Genomic DNA, 15,422 nt, shown 5'->3' on the forward strand with positions numbered 1-15,422 from the left:
AATAGACAGCGGCATTTAGTACAAAAGGCTACCAATTATGGTAAGATTTGTGAAACTACACATTTTACCAACTGGCTGCCTTCTGTCAAGATACACTGATGAACCAAAATATTATGACTGCCATCGAACAAGAGGTCAAATGCCACCTACTGCCATGTACAATGTCATACACAAGGTATATGAATGGGGAATCATTCTAGCGATGGTATAGGACCAACATTGTAAATCCACTGACATAAGTGATATAATCAAAGAGCAGTTTGTTATGTTCTGGTGGTTGGCAAAGTTGGTGTGCTACTGTTGTGAGCATGCAAGGAAAGTGTTTGAAGGGCAGTGAAACCATAAACTTGCTACTTGGTGTAGCACACCATTCAGCACACATTGCTGAACATGAGGCTCCAAAGCACACAAATTCTACATACTGCTCCAACAGCATTGTATTTTGTCAATGGATTTAGTCACCATGCTGAATGAGTGACTTTCTTGTTGCACCACATCAATGATCAAACCCAGATACAAGCATTTGGGTCCAAAATTGTGACATAACGGACATTCATCTGGGGTGCTATAGGCCATGTAGTATTTTCATATACCTCACCACTGGGCTCTACATGAACATTATTGCTACCACCTGCATCCCTTCATGCATGTCTTCCCTGAAGATAATAGCATCTTCCAGTAGGATAACTAACCATGTCACAAGGCCATGCCAAGCAGAATATTTCCAGTAGTATATTCCAATGGTGGACCACCGCACTATTAGGCAGTTCTCATAATGTTTTCGCCCACCTATGCGTTTTGTAACATAGAATCATACATGTACACTTAGTTACTTGCACAACATTAGTGTAGTGAAAGCATATCTCTGAGAAGTAACTTCTATAACTGTAAAAGTTCTGCCATCTTTCTCAAGTGTTAAGATTACTTTCCTGAGTGAAGGGTGTCACAAATGTTGTATTTTAGCCATCTCCTTCTGCCTAGCACTTACAGCTTCATGGATCTCAGAATGACACCATCCTTGAAGTGATATGCAAAATACCATTATATTTCCTTGCCTTATCTAGAGCACTGAATGCTACATGGTACTTATGATAACTGCAACAGTCAAGAGATTTCTCACAGTTGAGCAACTTCTGGTCTTAACTCTGATAGTAATATCTGCAGGACCTAATACAGCAATTTATCGAAATGTTAAGCTGCAGAAATGTTTTTTCATACTTTTGCATGCTCTGTTAATCTCGAGGGGACCATCTACAGATATTGATGTTTTTATTCCTTTCCAGTATGTAATAATACATGCCTCTTGAGATTGCCCAACTGAGTAAAACATTTGCCACAGATATCACATTTGTGGGGTCTCTTACCAGTGTGTATTAATTCATGTCTTTTGAGATTACGTAAATCAGTAAAAGATTTGTTACAACTACCACATTTGTGCGGTTTCTTTCCAGTGTGTATTATTCTATGACTCTTCAGAGTACCTGACTGGACAAAAGACTTGCCACAGATATCACATTTATGGGGTCTCTGTCCAGTGTGTATTAAGGAATGAGTCTTCAGATTACCCGACTGAGTAAAAGACATGCCACAAATATCACACTCGTATGGTCTCCTTCCCATGTGTGTCAATGCATGTTTCTTGAGAGTATTTGACTGGGTATAAGATTTGCCACATACATGACATTTGTGTGGTCTTATTCCTATGTGTATTAATACATGCTCCTTGAGATGACCCAACTGAGTGAAAGAATTACCACAAATATTACATTTGTGTGGTTTTATACCAGCATGTATTAATGCATGGCACTTCAGACCACGCAACAGAGCAAACGATTTGCCACATATTTCACACGTGTGTGGTCTGTTTCCTTTGTGTAATAATAAATGTGTCTTGAGAGTACTTAACTGAGTAAAAGATTTACCACAAATGTCACATTTGTGTGGTCTTTTTCCAGTGTGTATTAAGACATGGCTCTTGAGAGTACCCAATTGTGTAAAAGATTTGCCACACACATCACATTTGTGAGGTTTCTTCCCAGTGTGTATTAAAATATGGCTCTTTAGAGAACCCAGCTGTGTAAAGCAGTTGCCACATATATCACATTTGTGGGGTCTCTTTACAGTAAGTCCAACAGTGTTTGTACTGACTTTAACAGCTGCTGTTAAAGTTGAATTACTTTCACCTCTGTCTCGTTTCTTTGAGTTGCGTGAAATAGTTCGTGTGTTACAAATGTCAAAGTTTTTTTTTAAAGTCTTCCCAGAGTCCTTAGATGACGACTGCTTCTCAGTCTGTTCCAACATAGAAAGTTCTTGATCATGATCCAAGAAGTCAGTTTTTTTGGGGTTATAACTAGAGTCAAATTTCTCATTAATACCGGCAAGTAAAGCTTGATCACACACACCCATTTTCCCATGTTTGTTTAAGCTACCATTACTGGGAAATACTTCACCACACAACTTACAAATATATACAGGCGGCTGCACACCATCTATGTGTGTGAAGACATGCTTTATGAGTTTATATTTTGAGGGAAAGCTCTGTAGGCAGAAACTGCAACTAAATTTCTGCAGTTCTTTTTCCCTCGAACGATATTTTAGCTTCGTGCAGAGTACATTATCTTCTTGTGAGGTCAATCCTCCTGTGTGTGTACCAAACATGGTGAAATTTGTTGATTCCCATGTGCCTATCTTCAGTTCATCATGGACAACTCTTTCATTAATAGTTTCTTGAAATGAAATGCAACAACTATCACCCCTACGTTGAATTAACCTGGAGAAAGAAGAGAAGAATGCTGAATAAATCAGAAAAACAGAGACAATATTTCAATGTCCACAAATCCAGAAATAAAACTATGATCATGTAAGTACATGCTTCAGAAATTACATACTCAGTAAATAATAGCGAAGAGAATTATTATGAAACTCTACGAGAATAAAATTTTGCAGCAGAGAAGCCCTTTTATAAACAGAGGAATTTCAATAGCGACCAACCTCATTCACTGTTGACTTCGTTTGCAACTTTTTAGAAGATACTGTAATTTAGAAGAGTCACAATTTTTTAAACTATGGCGCTGCAAGCTAATTGTACACACCAATTTATCATATTTATCAAAATAATGTATCTCATTGTGCATTAGATAATTCTGAAAGTGGAAGGTGCAACGTATTTCAGATTTAGTTGAGACACATAATGAATCTGCTTAATACTATGTCCTTCCTAAATTTTTGGGGACATTTTTGGAAAACAGAGATCTTCTAAGCTATACAAAATCACAGAAAAACCAGTCTAGATCATTATGGTTATGTTAGTAAAATGACCAGTTTCAGCCTCGTCTTACGCCATCTTCGGAGCAGAACCACCAGCTGAGTTTCACGATGTTTAGAACAGTCAGTTGATCTGTTGCTCACCAGTTTCAGTGACTGCGGTCAACTGACTGTTCTAGACGTCGTCAACTTCAGCTGATGCTACTGCTCTGAAGATGGCCTAACACTAGGCTGAAACGGGTCATTTTATTAAAATAATTGTGATCTAGACCGTTTTTTTCACTGATTTTATATCCTTACTGTTTCAGCGTTAATCTAACATACTAACAGCTTCCAGTTTAGTACTCAACAGTTTCTACATATGACAAATATTAACACAAAGTAAAACAACGTTATAAATTACTATAACATAAAAAGTTAAAATAAAATTATGCTTTTTACAGCCCTTCTCTCTGTTTTGGAAAACACTTTCAGTTCAGGATAGAAAATAGTACAACTATCAATGATAAATTTGCTTTATCAGTTAAAACAAATTTTTCTGTTTGATTCCAAGTGAATCAAATACTACAGCAAGCTGGCTGATTAGTCTGGAACTTGACCAAGTGTATAATGGCTACATTAATTGGAAACAATGTCAGATCAACAAGTGCCAAAACAAACAAATGTGCAACTGATATATAAATATGAATGACTCAGATTTACAGAGGTTTGCAACAGAACATGTGTGTTGTTGGCACTTTGTAAACAGAAATTGTTTGACAGTATGGAAATAGCTGTAAATCTGCCAATACATACACAGTGCCCAGCCATTCTGAAATATTTTAAGACTCCCAAAAACCTGATCACCTATTATTCCAGAACATGCTTGACAGAATAAGACACACACCAATGTCCACATCACCACTGGACACAGGGGACACTACCCTACTGTACTGTGGGCCAGTGATGGCAGCTGGTACCTGTGCTACCACTGTCATATTAGGACCCTATCATTCCATGTGCAGTAACCCCAACCAGCAGAATGGGAATGTGAGTCTTTGAGGTTCACAGTGGGTGCATTTCAGGTGTGAAAAAACTATTGTAAATTAATGTGTTGTTTTGTTTTCTTTTCTTTGTCTTTTTTTAAAACATAGCTGCATAACAGCAACGGTTTCGTGTAATAAAATTATAAACAGCCGACCAGTTGCAATGGATAAAGAAATTCTTTACCTAGGTTTCCGCAAATATAAATTTGTCTTCTTCAGAAGGTAGCAATTTTACATAAGTAAGGACTAATGTACCATCGCCATTTTTACACATGGATCTATGCCGACAATTGTAAAACCAGTGATGGTACATTAGTCCTTACTTATGTAAAATTGCTACCTTCTGAAGAAGACAAATTTATATTTGTCAAAACCTAGGTAAAGAATTTCTCTATCCATTGCAACTGGTCGGCTGTTTATAATATTATTCTTTGTATTTTGTTTGTTCTTTGATGGCTGTAACAATAGTTTACATTTTGTAACTTTGTAGTTGCTGTTTACAGAAATGTCATTCTCCATTTTTATGAAGTTATGTATTTATATATATTTTGAATATTGTAATGGTATGCAACAGAAGTTGAGCTTTAGGAATGTAATGAGAAGTTCCTAGCTGATGTAACAAAGGTGTATCTAGAGGAGGTGTGTAAGAGAATGACTGTGGTGTGTGATGGAGGGTATATTGTGAGATCAAGACTGTTGTTTTGGTACAATGTGTGCAGTTCCAGTATTTAACGTAGACGATAAAACTAAGAGCTAAACGTAATATAGTGATTCATATTGTAGAGTCCCATCTCCAAAAATAAACTTGAACCTACAATGTGCAGACAGCAGTCATTCACCACAGAGTGGTTTCAGTGGGCACAACATGTACTGTTTCGATGTGTATCTTGAATACAGATTAGGTTGGTTTCATTACAGTTTATTGCATCTTGAACTAATGAGGCGAAACTATCAATAGGGGCATGGAAAGGACAGTTGAACTGAGCTGATAGCTTTTTATATACTGTTCCGTGTGTGGTACACTGGTAAAGAGCTAACTTCTTGCCATGAAAAAATATTAATAAACTAATAATTAAACACCACAATACTGTGAATGTGTAGCAATTTGTTTGAAAAGTAAATGGTTTCTGATGCACATCACAGATTGTGATATAAAAAGAGCCTGTATGAAACTACAAAATTCAAACTGTTGTAATGAACGAGTAACAAGTTGTGTCATGTTGGTACACTTCACGTTTGCTTAGCAGAGCATGTTTGGTCTACACTGCCACCTGAAGCTACTGTGATCAAGAAGGAAACTGTAACATACTATCAAGACTGTACACTACTAATATAAAATAGGTTCAGAAAATGTCTGTAGTTTTTGGTTTATGAGGCAGTGATGAACAGGCAGGAGGAGAAATTTTCTGTATGTGGACTACAGAAACTGAAGTTGTAAAAAAAAACACACACATGGTCTACCAATAAAAAGAACAAAAAAGTAAAATCAGAAGCATATATAAAATCTGAATTGTATTATTTTTCTCGTACAAAGGTTGTTCAAAAAATTTCCAGAACTTTGTTCACAAAATTCCTCTGTGTTTATCTATTACTTCTTATGCATGATCTCTTTCGAAACTCTCCTCCACAGTTGATACACTGCTCCCAATGCCATTTCCACTTCCAGAAGCAGTCTTGGTGTGCTTCTTACTAGATAGCGCGAAGTGCTATCTGCAGATTTTCTTTTATCTCATCTATCACTGCAAATCTTCATCCTTTCAACAGAGTTTTCAATTCTACAGGGCAAATGTTTTAGGATGAGCAAGAATGATTCCTAACGTGTAAATCAGCAATTACAGTTAGGTATAATGTAGGATTTAAGGTAATGGCTAAGCAAAGAATATTAGAAGATACAATTTGAAGAATTTCAGGCTCAATGAAAATAGTTAGCATGTACTTAGTTTGTTAAGATCGGGTTTTAGAATAGGTTTAAGCCATGATACAGTGTTGATGGGTTAGAAATAGATTAAAGAGTCACAACAGTATTATCTGATTAGTTTTCAATGTCTTCACATCATGCGGCATTGCCTCAAGGCAATGCCAAAGCACTGAGATACCACACGGATGCGAGATGTGTCGTCCATAACTCTGTCAAATAAGATTTGTAACTGAAACAGCAACCAGCCACTACTATGGTTAACAAGGTTTACTTGAATCAAACAATGGCGTTTCAGATTTTTTTTTTAAATTCATCTTATGGTTGTTACACGCTTTGTTTTGTTTTCTTGGTGTCGTTTTGTTATTGGTTTGCTGCACTAGAATAGACAACAGGTTTTGGTCCACTAATTGGTAATGCTTGCAACAGATTTATTTCTTATAACCTCTATCAAAGAATTTATGAAAATGTTCTAAAAGTTGTTAAAGTGTGAAATGTGGTGAAAGCCTCTGTGACAAAACTGTCCTGTGTTGTTGTTATTTTTAAAGTTACACTTGTAAACTAAAATTGAAATGAAGTAATACGTGTGCAAATGGGAACATATGGACCCAGTGGTTGAGAGAAACTATAGATAAGTGCTAGTGGTATCAGGCAATGTAATGCCACGATGATGTGGAAGCATGAACGACAAATAATTGTAAATAATCAAGAGTGTATTGCAGACAATTCATGGGAGAATTTTCTTTGCAGAAGGGAGGAGACTGTAACTGGATAAAATTTTAAGCATAAATCTGAGCCTGGAACTGCAATAAGACCACATAATGGGATCGGCCAGTGGGCAACTACAACTTCCGCATCACTGCCATCCGTATGAAAAAAATGGATCAGTAACCAGGAAAAACTGTGGCTCAACCCACTGCCTATTACAGCAGCTGGTCACTGTATTCACTAGATAATTAAGTGTGACGCACTAACCTTGTGCATTCTACAACAATTGGAGACTGAAGACAGTACCAGTTCGCCATCGTTCAGCCAGCTGGGCATTGGCACCCAGTCTATCCATCTGCGCCATTACCATAACTCTGCAACAACCAGGCCACAAAAGAGGGACCTCTGCCCATATGCCCAGTCCAGAATGCCAACAGCACTCCAGCCACCACCTGCTTTCAATCGCTCATCATTGCGAGTCCAGTTAACAGTTCAAAGTCAGATTCTGGGCAGCACCATGACCTTCCACTACAATGGCCAACATCACCCACTGTCTGCTTGGCACTGCAGTTGAGCAATGTGCAGTGTTTGTACCATTGCTGAGTCATTGTGTCATGTCAATGTTCCTTTGTGAAAGCAGCTCCCTGTCTGTGCCACTGGCCACTACTATGCATCCTGCTCAGCTCAGAATATTACTTGGTGAAGAAAATGCACTTCAGTGACTGTGCAAGCTGGATGGAATAGTTAGAAACTTTTTTATCTATATGGAGAAACCAAGATGAATGACTGAACAAAGGACTGTGTATACCTGCTTGTTTGCATGAAGCTTTCCACACAGCTGAACTGTCTCCCAAACCATCTACAGACCCTACCAAGACTAAACTATCCTGACATGCAAGAACTGCTCATGTATCAATTTCGACTCTCTGGAGCTACCTCAAGTTCACAACAATACAAGTGTTCTCTTGAAGCAAAACAATCTGATGTTCTCTGTAGATCAACAATGGAATTGTCACCAAGTACTGCACAAGATGCCTTGTGTTGACTGTTACACTTAGTTCCACTACTGGACAACTGCACATGCAGTGAGGTGAATCTCCCTTGAAATGTACCACTGTCTGTGGCACTACAAACAAATTCGAAAATTGGCTGATGGTGAAATATTGCCCAGTTAGCGCCACGTGGTATCCACATCAGTAAATTCATTTTGTATTTAAGTTATACACAATAAGCCCCTGGGTGGCGGGTACTGGTCTACGGAAGTAGGATAAGGGATTAGGTGGAGGAAATGAAGTTACCAGTCCAAAGTAAATGCTACCACTTGGGATTTGGAAAACATAGCTCTTTTCATGAGCTCAAGCTTTCCACAGCCTGATCCCTGAAGATGCTGTATAATACGAACATTAATACCTCCTAAAAATATACAGTTGTCAAACTTCTATAAAAGTGTCAGCAATGTTTCTCATAAAAAGGATCTTGGCATGGTAATCAAAACAGTATATATTGTTGCCACTGATTAAATGTCATAAATATTCAGACAGTTGGTATCTGATGACTTTACCCCTCACATACACCTATGTGCAACCAGTCACGTACACTGTCCATTCAACCAATTAGAGACTCTGCTCTGACTTCACAGGAGTATTAAGTACAAGGTGCGCACACACACACACACACACACACACACACACACACACACACACACACACACACACACACACACACACACTTGAAATACAGTTATCTTCTATGAATGAAAAGCTTCAGTTATCCTACAGGTATTCTCAAGCCATGAATGTTCCATTGCAGTACAGTATAGGAGTAACTTCACCAAGGACTTGCTTTTGTGTCAGTCTCACAAAGGGGAGTCAGCAACATGGTTCCATCATGAAACGATCAATATTTAGAACTAGTTGGCAGTGTCCACATGTGAATCACAAGATAGGGAAGTTGCATCTAATGTTCTGAAACCCTCAAGTCCCATTACTTTGATAATGATGCACGATTTCCTCTAGTGATCATGGTGGTGTGTTTGGGTTTGAAGTATTTTCAGTCTTTGCATGCTGGGAAAGAGAAGAATGTTAAGCAATAGCCATATCTGCTGTCTCACCTCCCAAATCTGATAGGAATGAGAACCTATTGACAGATCATCGTTGGACGTGTTCCTTAAGACATCTGTAATGAAAGCTTCACTATTGCATGTACTAAAATGTGTGTTCTGAATTGTCTTTTCCTAACAGAAATGAATGACAGTGTATATCCTCCTCCAAGGGTGGATAGTCATACCCCCAGCAGCATAATTATTGCAACAATTAAGAAAAAGCAGGAGCATGTAATACGATGTTCTCCCTCCATGTGTATTTTCCATAGGTTTCTTGTTCCCTAAATGACAGAGTGAAGCCCCACAACACAGACATGAAACAGCTCGTCAACTATTCTTATTTGGGCAAATTAAATGATAGGTTTCATTTTCTGATAGCAATTATGAACTGCTGATTAATGTCAATATCACTGATATTTTCAGCTTACCAATTTTGGTAATCACAATTTCCTCATTTTTGCCCTTACCACTCATCCTTCAATAGCTACACAAGTTCTGAGAAATGACTTACAAGAAACCACAAATTTACTTAAGTAGAGAATGATTTGAGATTAGTGTACAATTAAAACTTCAGTTACTATCTCCATGGCAAAATATTACTTTTTCAAATTCTGTGACCATCAGGTAATGGTCAAGTTATTTCACATTTCAGTTGCTTGACAACCTTTCTTCCCACATGAATCATTGACCTTGTCGAAGTAGGATGGCATGCACGCCTCAATTATATAGCCATAGCATAGTGCAATAGGGATAAGTGAGAATAGAGCACACTCATGTATGGCTACTGAAGATGGCTAGCAGCCTTTTCTGCTGTTGGAACAGCAAGGCCTGTGCTATTACGCAACATGGCCTTGCTATACCAGTGCTCTGAACAGCTAGAAACAAGGGGAAACTACAGCCAGTGTACTTCCTGAGAGGTAGCTCCACTATATAGGTTAATAATGATGGCAACATTTTGGATAAAATATTCTGGAAGTAAAATAGTTCCCACTCAAATCTTTGAGCAAGGACTACTCTGGAGAATGTCATCATCCGGAAAAAGAAACAAACATGACTACAGGTCAAAGTGTGTAATCTTAAATTTCTTAACTGAGTATATGGGTCAGAGAACATAAAAAGAAGAGGTGTATAGGATGAGGCTGGATATGGTGTGAATTACTAAAACGTAGTGGGGCAAACAACAGGACTTCTGGTTTGTTAAGTACAGGATTATCAACACAAGATGATATTGGGTAACGGGGCAATAGGACTAAAACTAAATATGAATATACAAATGTGGGTAAGCTGTTGTTAACAGTACAGTGATGCACTGCTATAGCCATAAAAGACATGAAACTAAGACCATCCAGAGTAGTGTACATATATATCTACTAGCTCTACAGATGAAGAGACTGAATGAATGTATTGAGTCATATTTTGTTTAATTTTGAAGAAGACTGTGATTGAGTGAAGCAATATGTGGAAATATAAAAGAGAATAAGTACACTGAACAGTTATAGGTAAAGCAGGTGGCAGACTTTGCTCCATTGCTAGGATACTGGGGAAATCTGCTCAGGCCACAAAGGAAATGCTTACAGAACACTCACATGCCATGTGGTAGAATACTGTACAAGTGTGTGGGCCACATACTGCATGGGTCCAATGCTGGACATCAAACTTGCACTTCACAATGGTTTGCAGGGAATGGATGTGAATGTAGTTGTAGATATGGAACCCACACTAGCCTGAGACAATTTAGTGGATGAAGAATGGGAAATTGTTACTAGGGATGCAGACAATGACTGAGAAATTATTTATCCCTTATAATATTTTTGCAACATCATGACCCAGTCTTCCTTTACAAGACATCAGTGGTAATTGCAGTTCAAGCCGAAAGAAAGGGCAGCTAACACTGGTATCAAAATATCCTGTGCCTGGAAGGGTGAGCTTTAGACAATACAGAGGACTATTCTAATACAGATTAGAAGGTGTACAGCAAGCAGTATAGCAAGGTTCTTCACTGTAACATAAAAATAAAATCATATAATAGATGCAGCTCCCTCTTCCTAGAGCAATATAACTAAATCTCAGAAGTTATTTGTCCCTTACCCTTATTTCTCTTAGTTTTATGCTTTATTAGGAGAATATAGGATTAGGAGCATGGTTAAAAAAAATTATTTCCACCCATGCTATCTGCTTACAAACTTATTCACAACATTTATCGTGTAATTCCCTCTACTTGCTGTGACTGATCCATTGCACAGCAGGACAGTAATGAAGTACAGGAATAAAATTTTGCTGACATCAAATGCAACAATGGTAAATGGAACATTTCCATTGAGTACGCAATTGTGGTGTAATTGATGTCAGCACTCTAAAGAGCTACAGTAGAAACAGGGACCTTATTGGCCCTTGGTTTGAGAGAGGAAAGTCAGAAAAACCTGTTTCAGCACTTGGACATCAGTGCAGAGCAGACACAACACTCTTCCATAACAGGGTTAAGATTAGTAACTTCACCTGGGAATGACACAAGAATGTCTTTCAGGCTGCAAACTTTGCACAAAGGAACACACTGAAGTTAAACTTTGGGCGAGACAAGAATGCTGACAGGCTCAAGAAACAAGACCACATTCAATCACCAATATGGAGGAAATCACATCATCAACTGCTACAAAACCAACCCTCACCTTCCTTACACTCACTTTCTGAGTTTGGCCACTCCATCAACATCACGGGTACCAATGGAAGATTGGCTTTACTGCCCTGGTGAGTATGACAAATTATCTATACCCAGCACTGCCATGAAGTGCACCATTACGAGCCCAAAACCATCCAGCTGCAAAGGGAACTGCAATTATGTGAGCTGCATTATTGCCATTCACAATGATGACCAACTGAAGATGAGGGCTGGGCTGATCTTCCAAAAATGAAGAATCGGCCTTCCTGTCTAAGAGCTGTTCAACTTTGGTGCAGGGCCCCTGTGCTGCCACTCCTGGGCAGTACAAGTACCTCTCCGGCTCTCCTTGTCACTCATGCATCTTCTGCCTACATACTGTCTCAGCAACTGACAACACAGCCATGCATATTTCTGTGACGAGCCTAAGTATAGCTTCATATGAGCTAAGTTAATCAATATACATTTGAACAGCATGGTCAGATTAGCCATTGGTTTTGCTACTGAATCAATGAAGATCATTGTATCCCAAAACAAATTATAAATGGCTATTGCATAATGTCCATACTACTGCCAGAGAATTTTTCTGTGGCAGGTTTTTAAAACTGGACATTAAGCACTTCAGGTGTCCTTGGCTCATACTATCTAGCAGAAAATGACTAATAAGGACTCTACAAATAATGATACACCAATGAAAGTCTTCATAAGCTTACTAAAATGTGTCCAGCTGTTTTACATGACACTTCTTGAAGGTTGCCTGTAAACTGATGATAGTATAAAACTGCATATTGACTACTTTATTACTGTGTCACAGCATTCAAAGAGCTGTTCAATGCCATATTAATTACTTTGATGGGGTTGGGACTCGACTGCAATTTTTGGATCTACAGGGTGAGTCACTGACCATTGCCACCTAGAATAACTTCAAAACTATGACAGTAGCTGAAACGTTTGTGGGACAAGTTGCATGGGACAACAGGGGCCATAATATGACAGTTTTTTGTTGCTAGGTGGGGTCACATCAGAGATATGAAGATCAACTTTTGTTTTTTAAATGGGATGCTATTAGTTTGGTACTTATTTTCTGGTAGCAGCTATCGAGACGAAACCAATGATGTGTAACAGTAAGGTCTCTGAAGGCCAATGAAGGTCCAAAAGGTGGCATGAACGTACTCTTACAGAAGCTGTTCAAAGTGATGACCATTGGTATCAATGCAGTGCTGCAATCTTCTTATTATGGATTGAGTGGTATTCCTTACCACTTCGGCACTTATCAAAGTACACGCTCCAACAATTCTCTCTCATATATAATGCAAATAGTAAATATGTGCCAAATATGGCCTATCCATCTAATGTGCACTTGACATGTAAACACCATTCAACAGCTTTGCAATACAACACTAATAGGAACGGTAAGATTAGCATCGCCGAATCAAGTGAACATGAACAGTGTATTCCTTCGAAGAACAAGTCGATATGCTTCTCATTTATGGAGAATGCCTATGAAATTCATTGAGAGCTACAGACTTACACGCTAAAAGATACCCTCAATGTACTCACCCAACACGGCATACATTTAGATATGTGTATGATAAATTGAGAACAACTGGATCTTTAATGCATGGGAAACATATCCGGCAAAGGAAAGTTACTAATGAGGAAATGAAAATTGGTACTCTTGCCACTGTGGTTCGAGATCCTTGTGTTAGTTCGCATCAAATCACAAGGGAATCTGGCATAAGCCAGAGTAATGTTCTTCACGTTCTGCATCGCCATAAATACCATACTCACCATATCAGTCTCCACTAAGAATTAACTGGTAGGACTGTATGTGTCACACTGAATTCTGCTGATGTTATTGATTAATATTAATTAGTTACTATTCTGGCAGATCAATGTGTTGAATTTAGAATTCATATATGTAGATTTTTTTCTACAAATAGTACTGATACTTTATGATTTACTTATGTTCAACCTCAGATTCATAGGTATGACACATTTACTATTATTGACGAGGCTACATTCACGAACTGTGGAAATGTTAATTTGCATAAAATACATTATTGGGAAACTGAAAATCCATGTTGGCTGCGGCAAATTGCACATCAAAAACTGTGGTCAGTGAATGTATGGTGTGGGATTCTGGAAGACAGAATTATAGGCCCCTATTTCATTGAAGGAAATCTTAATGGTAGGAAGTACACCACATTCCTGCAAGAAACATTCCCGTATTTACTCAAATCTAAGCTGCACTTTTTTTTCTGGTTTTTGTAATCCAAAAACTGCCTGCAGCTTAGAATCGAGTGCAAAGTAAGTGGAAGTTCTGAAAAATGTTGGTAGGTGCCACCACAACTAACTTCTGCCATCGAATATATGTAGCACTTCACAGGCATGCTTTTCAGGCACAAAGATAAATACTGGCACCAACACCTCTGTGTCAGCAAATAAATTAAAAGAAAATGTAGAAGAATGTAAACATTATGCCGTGTATTCTTTTGTGTTTGCTGCTATCTCATTTAAATCTTGTCTGCCTAATAAACCACGAAACTAGAGTGAGACAACAGCAAACACGGAAGAATATACATATCATGTCATGTTTATATTCGTATTATTCTTATGCTGAATAGTGATACAGTCAGAAATGAAGGGCGGCAACTGACTAGATTTTTAACTCTAAGATGACTAATTTCTGTGCAGAATATAATGTACTAAAGAGGCGTCTGCAAAGATTTTCAAATGTAGAAAAATTTTCACTAAACTCTCATTCAGAACATCTTCTATCATACGCAGTACATTATTTGGTTCTTGTTGATCCTTATCAATGAAAGCAGCAGTGTAAGTAACAACAAATAGCAGTCTCTTGGCATTGTTTCACTTATGAGACAATTCCTCTCTTTTTTTATTGTAAGCAGTGGTAGCGTGCACAAAAGCGAGCCATGCCGCGAGCAGCTAAAGGTCGTAAACACTCATCAGAATGCGACAAACAATGCATGACACAGTACAATACTGCATTTTCAGCTTAAGAGTGACGTGAACACCTATAACAAAGAGAACGGCACTTATCAGATCAAAGCACACTAAGCAACCAATTCAAACCAGACGAATCACGTGATAAAGGAAGGGTACCCGTATAAATACGGACGGAGCGCCTGACACATAGCAATGGCTACTTGGTAAATCTTAACTGTTCAGCTTATGACTCGAACCAAACTGCTGTAGGTTTATCTACATCCATTCGACCTAAATTGTGTGTCATGTTACAATGGACCAACTTCGTTTCAATTTGGAGGTGTGGTCTAAAACTTTTCTCTCCCCTTGAATTTCGAGTCTCAAATTACAGGTGTGGCTTAGATTCGGGCAAATTTTTCCCCTTGATTTCGAGTCTCATTTTTCAGTTGTGCCTTAGATTTGAGCAAATATGGTAGGTCTATTATTGGAAGAAATACCTTTAGGAACAAGGAACAGAATGTGGTATCAACACGATGGGTGTCCAGCACATTTTTTCCTGATGTGCTAGAAATGAGTTGTAGAGACAATTCCCAAATCGTTGGATTGGACATGGAGGAGATGTGTCATGACTGGTTCGTTTGTTCAACTTGACGCCTCTGGATTTTTTCTTGTGGGGATTCGTAAAAGACATTGTTTATAAAGACGTTCCAACTACACCTGAAGATATGCGAGAGAGAATTGTCAGAGCATTTGCTTCAATAAGTGCCGATGTGATTAAGGAATACCACTCAGTCCATGATAAGAAGA

The 15,422-nt window shown here is 38.3% G+C and overlaps 1 protein-coding gene across 4 annotated transcripts in view; it reads right to left on the reverse strand.

Moving 5' to 3' along the window:
- Positions 1-799: 799 nt before the first annotated feature.
- Positions 800-15,422, reverse strand: part of LOC126108564 (zinc finger protein 93-like) — a 73,227-nt gene continuing 58,604 nt past the window's right edge. For all 4 annotated transcript variants that reach the window (XM_049913849.1, XM_049913851.1, XM_049913850.1 and 1 more), the window contains one exon: positions 800-2,770. In XM_049913849.1, the coding sequence (XP_049769806.1) occupies positions 1,270-2,770 (1,501 nt within the window). In that variant the 3' untranslated portion in view covers positions 800-1,269. The remainder of the gene's footprint in view (positions 2,771-15,422) is intronic.

Source organism: Schistocerca cancellata, chromosome 11 (assembly GCF_023864275.1).
Source record: "Schistocerca cancellata isolate TAMUIC-IGC-003103 chromosome 11, iqSchCanc2.1, whole genome shotgun sequence".
In the NCBI taxonomy this organism is placed as follows: Eukaryota; Metazoa; Arthropoda; class Insecta; order Orthoptera; family Acrididae; genus Schistocerca; species Schistocerca cancellata.